The sequence below is a fragment of the Cariama cristata genome, unplaced genomic scaffold (genome assembly GCF_000690535.1).
Source record: "Cariama cristata isolate BGI_N322 unplaced genomic scaffold, ASM69053v1 scaffold25859, whole genome shotgun sequence".
Taxonomy (NCBI): Eukaryota; Metazoa; Chordata; class Aves; order Cariamiformes; family Cariamidae; genus Cariama; species Cariama cristata.
Window position 1 is genome coordinate 1,970 of NW_009635601.1, and position 10,186 is coordinate 12,155.

Genomic DNA, 10,186 nt, shown 5'->3' on the forward strand with positions numbered 1-10,186 from the left:
CGACAGGACTGGTAGAACCCCGGTTCCTGTATTTGTGTCCCGTACTCTGAAGTTGGTAAAGGCTTTGGGGCCGTTCTGTGACCACAAGCAGGATGCTGGAGTTTCCCGGAGCTGTAGTGCTCCCGGAGCAGCAGCTGCCTCTGAAGGTGCACGGTTTGGACATTTCCACCTCTGGTTAGCTGGGCATCTGAGTGTCAGAAATGAAGAGTTTTGAGTGCTGTCTAAGCAGCTGCAGTGTGACAGCGAAGTGAGGGCTGGCAGGATGTAAGGGTTGATAACTGGAAGGTTTGAAAAAGCAAAATAATGTATGCTGTGAATGACAACACCCTGCTGTGTTCTGCAGAGCATATGTGGGAGCAAAGGAGAGAGCCTTTCGAGAGCTAGCAGGTGAGGAGGGGACTTGGGGTGGCATTCAGCCTGCTGTTGTAGGGAGCTGTTGCAGGGAAGTGTGGAGTTGAAGGGGATGGAGTCGTGCGGAAGAGAAACCGCTGAATGTCTGAGCTTGTGCTGTTTGAACCCAGAGAATCCTCCAGGCTTAGCCGTGGGGGATACATCCCGGTGAGATGCTCACCGGGGTCGTGCTTCCTGTGGTTGTAATGACCACAGAGGCATAACCCTTTTTTTTGGGTGGGAAAGAGCTCTCTGACTGAGGCAGAGCAGCGCTTCTCTACCCTGGCTTCTGCTTTGCATTCCCTGCAGACGTGTTCAATATTTGCCATTCCATTAGCACCGCTTTATAACACGTTTTAGACGCTGGGGAGTTAACTCTGATGGATGGCTTGTGAATTGCCTATGGGTTGGTTGCTTGTTGCTGCAAAAGGCCTTTTCTTTTCTTCTAATAGATTGGGGGGGAAAAAAGCATTGATAAGTTCTTTGTGATTAAAAGCAGCCCTTCTATGGTTTGTATTGATTAAAGAAACGTCTTGACTAAAGTTTTAATGGAAACAAATGCCTTGATGAGACTGGTACTGATAACAAGCATGCACTGATGAACGGAATTAATTTCCTGCGTGATCAAAACACGGTATATACTTTGTGCGGAGAGCTCTGCTCCACTACGCATATTTTGAGGATAAGGTTTTCTGCTCTCAGCATGGCATGTTTGAGGTAAACCTGGAACAGGGGACAGGGAGGGCTGCTTGGGGACAGGAGAAGCAGCAGCTGTAGCAGGGCTGCCATTTTAAGTGCACGGGCGACGCTGGCTGTGGCAATGGGAGAAGGGACTGGGGAGAGAGTGGGTGGCTCTTGTCCCCCTGCCATCTGTGCCATTTGGAGTAGAAAGAAGATGACTGTGAATTGAAGGAGAGGGGGACAAAGCTGGGAGGTGGAAATTGCTCACAACCACCCATGACGATGGTGTGCAGCACCAGAGGCACGAGTACGTGTGTGCTCTGGATGTGCCGGCCCTGGAAAGCGCAGTGCTGCTCGTTGGTGTCCTCTGCGGGAGCCGGGTGTTTCCATGTGAAGTGGTGGCTCTTGGGGGGCACAGAGTGTGGGGGTCCAGCTGGGGTCTCAGTCTAGCACATGGGCTTTTAGCTGGTGAGCAAGTCTTTCAGAAAGCAGTGACTTCAACATCCTCCGTGTCTGGAGGAAGCGCTGGCATCCCTTTGTAAACGGACAGGTGGGTGGAGCGCTGCTCGTCCACTTCTTTCTCTGACTAATACCTGCAGAGTTTCCCCTAGCCTGAGCAGACATCTTGTCTACCAAGAAGGAACTGCGAGCAGTTTGTGCCCTCATCTTCCCCTGTTAAGTTATTTTGCTGCTTCTTTTTCAGGGTAAATTCACGCTGCTGCGAGACACCAGAACAGATGGCAGCTTCCTGGTGCACCATTTCCTCTCCTTCTACCTCAGAGGTATGTCAGCAGCAGGACTCTCCAAGGCAAGGGCTTACCTTTGCCTGCTCCTTGGAGGTTTCTTCAGCGTAAAGTGTTTCTATGTGAACAGAGGCATGTTTTGCAAAGCATGAGGCATCCTCGGATTAGCGCAAAGCTTTGGGGTCAGGATTTATGGATCCCAGTCCTGACTTGTTCTTGGGACTTGCCCTATGTCCTTGGGTACATCCTGTAATGGCTGTGCACCTTGTTTCGTCATCAGTGCAGTGAACGTTGTAAATCACATGGGCATCTGACAGTGAGGTGTTGACTGTAATTCCTTCACTAGCTAGGTGTTTTGTAATGTAATTAAAAATATCAGGAACAACTAACAAATAGACAAGCTGGTAGTGAGTCGGGAAGCAAACAAAGAGCCTGGCAAGCTGCCTAATTGCTTTTCTGCTAACAATTTCACCTGTGAGTAACCTACCAGTCCCTGCAGAGCTGGCGCTGGACTTGTGGGCTCCTCCAGCTTTCTGCTGGCAAAGCAGCCAGCCCAGCAAATCTGGTACCTATAGGACTTGAAACTTAGCTCAGAGTGCTGTGCAGGTGGTGGGGCTGAGTGCATCCTGCCCCCCATAACTGCCACTTCCTCAGCTATGGCTTTACCCTATTTTTAAAAAATTCTTTTCCTTAATGGAACAGAGTGAAACTGCAGGAAAGCCCATGGAGAGGGGGTTATTAACAGTGTGAATGGTTCAAAGGGACAGCCCTGCCGAGGCACTGCCTCGGGATCTGCCCACGTCCTCGCACGGCTCTGCTAAGGTGCTCACCCACAGCACTGTCCTGGGAGTTGCTGCACGGAGCTGCCCGTCTGCATGGGAGAAGTCTCAGCGTCCCTTGCGGGTAGGGAGCCCTTTGGGATTATTAACGCCTCTCAAGGCAGGTGGGCTTGCTGTCACCTTACCAATACTGATTTTGTTCTTACCCAAACCATAAGGCCAGGTTGTCACATGCCAGGTTTTGCAAAATCACATTTTAGTGAGGTGTCTTTGTCAAAATTGCTTGTTCTGTGTGTTTTTCCAGTCAAGGTCAGTTGCCCTACGAGACCCCAAATCGGGATTTCTGGCATGTCAGTGGTATCAGTAGTTCGTGTCATGGTCGGCTGATGGCCTCCTTGCAGTAATGCCAGCAAACAGTGCCAGGAGATCCCAGGGCACGATGGCACGAGACAGAAAAGGGGCCTCCTACTTTTTTTATATCATCTTTTTCTTGTTCTTTCCCTTTCTTTTTAAACTGGCTAGCATTTTCCCTAATGTGGAAACCCTATAGAAAGGTGAAAATTGAAAGCCCAGCCCCGAGCCAGTGAAGGGCTGCCGAGACCTGTCTCACTTCAGGGCCTTTCTAGACAGATCTGTAGCCTGGCTGCTGTGATTTATGTGCTTTCATAATGGCAGCTTGCAAAATTGCAGTGATAACCTGTCTTTTTGTCTTCTTGCCCAGCTGGCTGTAAGGTTTGCTTTGTGGCCCTGCTCCAGTCCTTCAGTCACTATAACATCGTAGCACAGAAGCTGGTAAGTCTCTTGACGTAGGTTAATAATTACAGGTCCGGGTAGTTTCTGTTGGGTGGAAAGGAATGAGAACGGGGAATAGGAATTGCATGTGAGTAAATGTTTCCAGATCTTGATGGGAACGATCAGGATTGGCGCTCCTGTGGCAGGGGATGGAGAGCACTTGTCGCCGGAGAAGGGATGTGATATAGGGCAAAAACCTGGGTACGAGGCTCAGTGCAAGGGCCCCACCAGGCTGAGCCCTGGAGAGGGCAGAGAGCTGAACTGCTGCTTGCTTGCTTTGTACTTAGTGATGTTTTCTGGAGATCAGCATTCCCCAGACAGGCCCAGACTGGTAGGTGTAGTTTCATTGGTGCTCTGGGGAGAAAAATGCCGTGATGTCTGTGTTCCTAGGGCCTCTCTGTCCGCCTGCAGGATGCAGACACAGGAGCTCCTGAGGTGACTTTGTCCTCTGTCCTGTGGTTACGTTGCGATGAAGTGCTTTGGGCTGAATCACCTGTAGATTCAGAAGGACACCTGTATCCCTCTCTTGGCCTCTGGGCCAAACCATCAGTTTGAGCTGTCTGAGGAGCCACAGGTGCCGAGTACATTCTTATGGATTTCCTTCCTGTGGTGGGTCAGGCAAGGATTATGTGTACCCTGAAACTAGGAAATGGAGAAGCAAAGTACGCAGGGTCGTTCCCAGTGTCAGCAAATCAGTCTGAGCTCTGGCTTTAAGCTGCATCTCTCAGCTTTTTGTACAATGCTCAGATGTGAAATGCTGGTTGGGAAGTTCAGGTGACCTTCCAGGGCCGAAGGGATGGGGGCTTGCGTTGGTCCTCCCTCCTCTGGTTCTGCTGAAAATCCCAGCAGTGCTGCTGCTTATAAAGACTTCCAGGTGTTGAAGAGCCAGGTGTTGCAGTAACGGTGTATTCCCCACTGTAAATGTGGGTTGAGTTTCGGTGCTTGCTAAACAACTTTATTTTATTTACTACTCAGTTTTTACCTTTCAAAAGGAGAGCGATGGTCTGAGAGCTCAGACCTATGTTAAATAAAATGGACTGAGCGAACGAAACATTTCCACTTGGAGCTTTAACTCACAGGCAGATACTCAACAAGCAATTCCCCTGCAGAGCAAATTCCCCACGGCTAAGCGAACCTGCTTCTGCGAGCACTGGACTGGCCTTCGTGTTGCGGAGAAGAGGAAATCTTGGGGGGAACTTGCTAAGTGGAACGGGAAACGGGGCATAGCAACCAGTGTAGGTAGGAGATTCAGCTGTTAAATATGGGATCCTTGCCTGCTCTAAAAGCAGAATTGTGTTTGTTGGTGTGTTTCCTAATGTAGTGAAATTTCCCGGTGCGCAGCTTGTGCGTGTGCTTTTAATAGGTGCTGTTGTCATCTCCCTCGTGGGAGAGTCTGAGGAGGAAGAGAACATGAGGATTAGCTGGAACACACGTGCAATGCAAATCAAAATGATTTGCTGTCTGATGCTTCAACTGAAAGGTTACTGAGAAGAAAGGAGGTGATAAGAACAATACAGTTTGCCCAGGGGAGTTCGGAGAAGCGATTACATTTGCCCACAGCGGTGAGCTGGCCCTGTCCCGTTGGTTTCAAGTCTGAGTCAGTCTTACATTATAACTTCACAGGTGCCTGTGTGGTCGGTTGTTGTGAATTCTTCCGAAACTCTGAGGAACTGGAGGTCGTGACATCAGTTATTTATATCTGTCGTGAGTTTCCGTAAGATCTTGTCTTTGCTTTAATCCTTCTTTGCCTAAATGAACACATCAGGCTCAGTAAAGGTGTTTTTTGGCAGGGTAGGTGAGTTTCATGCTCCAGCAAATAACCAGCCACTCCCTTTCCATCTCCTCTTCCTCGGTGGTGAGCTCAAGACCAGCTGCCGGGCTCTCTGTGTTGGCCGGGAGAGTTGCAGAGGGTCAGGCTGTAGTTCCTCTGGGAACTGCTTGGAAGAATCTGGTCCGTGAGCAGCCACCTGCCTTATGTTATCCCATGCACAGGTTTAATCTCCCATGCATAATCATTGCTAGCAGAAGATTGTGCACTTATGGAAGACTGCAGTTGGAAGAGCTGCATAGCTTAGGGATGTTCCTGTTTCTGCTGGGAATGGGGGTGGTCCCAGGCCTGGGAGGAAGGGTCCTGGAGCCAGGGTCGTCTTATACAGTCTTTACAGCGATGTTTTGTGGATCTGGTCCTTGCAGCACCTGACATAAGGTGATATACTGAGCATTTACACATAGTTGAAGTAATGCTTACCTTATGTGCTGCTTCCTCACAGCGTTGCCAGGTCTTACCCGGTCAGAACCAGTTCCTTATGTATTAGCTAAATGCAGTGATGTATTTCTACTTGCAGGAAAAAGCTTCCCTGGATTTTTGTGCCTGTGCTGGCTCTGCATTACTGGCTTCACACTTTTCCTTTTCTGCAAATCCCACTCTTTTCATGAAGATCTGCACTTAATTTCAAGGGACAGTTAATGTTATTTGTCATGACCTTGTAGAGAATGTGCCGGGCTGTAGCAAGACTAATGGCACCAGGACAGCTTGCCAGGTTGGTGTTCCCAGCCTCATTTGCACAATATTTGTTTTGTTTTAAAGGAGAAACATATTTGTCCCCGTTTGATCTCCCTCTTGCCTGCTCCCCTGTCTCCTGCCGCACTGCTGAGCTCACAGACCAGAGGACATCGCCTGGTCACCTCTGCTTTCCCCTGCAGGTAGTGGTACTAGAGAAGAGACCTTGGCCGGTTACCTGATCTCAGATCGTCGCACTTTGTACCACGGCTGTGTTCCCTGTTTTGAGTTAATGACCGCTGCCTCGCATGCTCCATTACTAGTTCTCTCCTGCAAATATTTTGTTTTCCCTTATGAACTGGCCAGCGGCGAGCGGCGGTTCTGGTTTGAAGGGACGTCACTGCTGGCAGGCCGGTGGGCCACCACGCTGCCCGACTGGCAGCATCCCAGACGGACGAGAATAATTGTGCTCCGTTGCGGAGCTCGCAGCTCCAGTCACGCCGAGCTGCTGTTTCAGAAGCATTTCTGGGCTTGATCGATAAATGACAGATTGCCAGAGATAATGTCTATGTGCTCCCGGAGATAATGGAGCGTGGTGCTGTGAGATAATGAAAGCTTTCAGGGCTGGTAGTGCACGCTCTGTAGCACCGTGGCTCTGCAGCAGGGACGTGTGTTGTGTCTGTGGCAGTCAGGAAGGTGCCGTTGGCCATTTTGAGCGTTTTTTCCACTGTCCCCAAGCTGTCCTGATGCTGCTTCCAGAGATAACATTGGGCGGGCTGCTAGCTGAGAGGCAAGCAGAGGTTTGCTGTGGCAGATGACTGTGGTGCGGCGGTCTCCATCCAGTGCAGTCTCTCTGGGACCTGGTTCCCCAGTTGGAAAATGAGACCGGACTTGCTGGGTCTGCCCAGGAACGTCACGGCACCGAGGGGATTCGAATCCCTGGTCTGACCTACAAGCACACTGCCCCTGGCTGCCTTCCTCTCGTGCTGTGGCCCTTCTCTCTGTCATCTGGGCAGGCGCTGGTGTAACAGCACTAAGCTGCTGGGTGTTTTAAAGGGAACACTGTTTTCTTGCCGATCTGAAGTACAGAGAGTTTATGTGTGCAGGAAGAAATGCCTGAAGCAAAGTTAAATTCAGTTTCTGAATTATTGCCATTAGTAGTGAATTTAGCCACTGCTGTAGCAAAGCATTTTAGCAAGTGCTGAGTCCTGCGGACTCCAAAAATTCACGAGGGGAGGAGGTTTGTGAGACTGCTGTGCAACCCAGCCCCGCTTTATGGCACGTCAGGTATTTGCCGACCATTCCCTGCTCCTGGCCTGCCACATAAAGGTTCTTCTGTCCTTGGCTAGAAATTTTTCCATCGTGTGTGCTTGCAATTGCCCAAGAGGCTTTCCTTAGCTCTCCGTTCCTTCCGGCATGGTTTTAGTGAGCAGATATCACCTGCAAGAGCTGAATCCCTCTGCTTGCAGCCTGCATCAGCCTCCGCTGGGCTCGAGGCCGGTGGGAGGTACGGCAGGGAGGGCGAAGGGCCCCGCGCTCTGTCAGAGTCTCATTCATGGGAATTCCTGCTCCTGGCTTGCCTGGGAGAAGGGGAAAAGAGAGGAGATGATGTCGATTAGAAGAGGTAAGAGTGTGCTGCAACACTTGCTGGTTAATGCTGCTTATTGAGAAGGTGCTTGAAAACAAAAGGGTTATCTCCAAAAGTGCTGGCTGGTGCTTTGCTTTGTGTGGCAGGTGGGACCAGTTTCCTCCCAGAAGCATGTGTGGAAGAGCAGGAAAAAGAAGGGCAAGCTCAGGGCTGATTTAAAAACTGGATCTGAAGTGGGCACATGTCAGACAGCCTTCACCCCACCATCGCCTCCACTAGTCGAGGATGCTTGTGAAAGTATCCCATGGCCATGATGGAAGACGTTGCCTCCGATCCGTTGTTTTCTAATTGCCGTGGACAGCGTTTTCTGGCGGCAGCGCTGATGAATGGGTCTCTCTCCATCCTGTTTCAGCTGGGAGGGAAAGCAGTGGAAGTCTGTCTTTCCTCTCATTAGCACTGAACGTGTGGCAGATAAGAAGCTCCTTGCAGGAGCTCAGGGTTAATATTCCTGGAAAGGACCTCTTCCTTATCTACCCACACCTTCTCTCTGGAGGTCCTCGTGTGGAAATGCCACGCTCACAAAGCAGCTGGGCCCAGCCCCTTGTAGGGATTTTCTCATTGATCAGATGCTTAAGATGTGGCTTTACAATCTTTTTTTTTAATTAAAAAAAGAGAAGGAAAGGGGGGTTAAAATGTTGGCACTTAACGTTTCACGTCAGAATAACGGGAAGGTTGTGCAGGTGAAAACACAGGGGCAGAAAGCAGGAGGTAGACACGGACACATTGCTTTGCTGCATCTCCCTCTCGTGTGTGAGCGGAGAGAGCACGGTGGCTCTCAGGGGTGTCGTGAGGACTGGGAAACGCTTGGAAAACCTCCGAGGTCTTTTCAAAAGAAGGTGTTGGGACGGTGCCAAGCACAGCACTCTGTTCAGTGCTCGAGGTCCTGGGGAAAAAGCTGCTATGAGCCTTCCCTGTGCTGGGCGTCTCAGACTCTGGGCTCAAGTGTCCTGCAGCTCCCAGCACGATTGCTTAGGAAAAAAGCAAAAATCTGTATTTTCTGTGATGCTTAAAAAGTTCCTGATCAAAAGCACCAGCGCTGCTGGTGTGAGCCTCTTCCAGGGTTCAGGCAGAAGTCAGTCGCGGCTTAAGGTAAGGGCTCCTGCTCCTGCCCTAGGACTTACCTCTGTTCCTGACTAGTCCTGCTCAGCCACCCTCTTGGGAGGGTTCAAAATCTCGCAGCATCCCGAAGGGATGTCTTCCCTCGGGGATATGGGAACTGCTTTCTCAGGATCCTTTTTTCTGGTTCCCTGCCTCTGGATCGCTAGTTCTGCCTGTCAAGCAATACTGCATTGAGCTAAACCTTCCTGAACTCTTTGTAATCCGTCTGTCTCGCCATCTTGTCCACCTACCTGCTGCGTTGCACAACAGCCCTGTTTCCAGGCTGCCAAGATGCTGCAAATCTTGGCGTTAATTCTCCTTCATCCATTTTAAGAAATCCCAATCCTGTTGTGCAATGTGGGAAGCAACCCACACTGGAAAGCTGAACAAATTTGCACTTCTTCCTGGCAGAAAACGCACAGTTTGGCTGAGGTTTGAAAATAGCCCGCGTGCCATATCTTTGTATGATCATGTCAGTAACAGGTACTAAATTTTCTCCTGAAAGCTGGACTGATGCAGTTGTCAGTAAGCTGAGGAGCTGTAAAATGGTTGGCAAAAGTAGCCCTTGCTGATGAAAGACAGGAGGATGAACCAGGAGTTCATGAATTAGATTTCCAGTTGGGGTCTTCTATGTATCTGCTGCAACTCTGCCAGGGCTTTCTCCATCGGAGCTGGACATGTCCAGCATGTAGCTCTTGAGGTTGGCCTCATCATCAAGTAGGGCTGAGAGCAAGAAATCTCGGCTTGAGTTTGAGTCGTGGCCCCAGGCAGTTTGTCATGGTCCCTCCTCCTTCTCCGAAGGGGAGTCAGGGCTGAGGCCGCTTCCCATGGGAGCCCCAGCCATGCTGCTCTCTCCCAGGCATTGTGCAAGTGTTGGGGTGCCCAGCCCATGGTGTTCTCCAGAGCCGTGCCGTGCCTTGCTCAGGTGCGTGGGTTGTGCCGGGGAGTCGTTATTGCCATGGCAATGATTTGGAGATGGTGAAAACCAGATGCTTTCCCCACCCAAGAAGGGAGGGCAAAGAAATTGCTCACAGCAGGGCCCTTGGGGCAGCCTGGAGAAGCTGTTTTTCTCCCATGCAATGAGCCTGTCTTCCCAGGAGTAATCCCAGGATGTTTGAGCCTCCAAATCACATTGTGGTTTGTTTTTTTTTTAAAAAATCTCATGGCAAAAATACAGGAGAGTGAATGTGTCCACCAGTGTGTGTAACAACCACCTGTTTCATCCCCTGTGCAGGACTCACTGAAGCATTGACTTTTTAGCATGTTTAGATAAGACTTGATAAAAAATATGGCTGTGGGTCTGCTTGCTTCTGTTTGCACCCTTCCTCCAAAGTTGTTCGCTCTGCAACATGATGTTTTCCTCTCTCGAGGGAGTCAGTCTGACAGCTGCCAAGGAACGGGGACAGCTTGTCTTCTTGGAAGGCCTCAAGTCCTGCCTTGACCTCCTGTTTGGAGAGGAGGAGGAGCAGTCAGGACAGCCCAGTCCTCTTCAGTTTATAAGGTAAACCTGACCAGTTGGTGGTTCTGCTGGGGCTCAGCAGGGCCCCCAGCACAG

General features: G+C 50.4%; 1 protein-coding gene across 1 annotated transcript in view; it reads left to right on the forward strand.

The window, feature by feature from the left end:
- Positions 1 to 10,186, forward strand: part of LOC104167373 (elongator complex protein 6-like) — a 10,900-nt gene that overhangs the window by 85 nt on the left and 629 nt on the right. The window contains exons 2-5 of the mRNA XM_009707615.1: positions 344 to 387; positions 1,752 to 1,853; positions 3,315 to 3,385; positions 10,002 to 10,132. Coding sequence (XP_009705917.1) covers positions 344 to 387; positions 1,752 to 1,853; positions 3,315 to 3,385; positions 10,002 to 10,132 — 348 coding nt within the window. The remainder of the gene's footprint in view (positions 1 to 343; positions 388 to 1,751; positions 1,854 to 3,314; positions 3,386 to 10,001; positions 10,133 to 10,186) is intronic.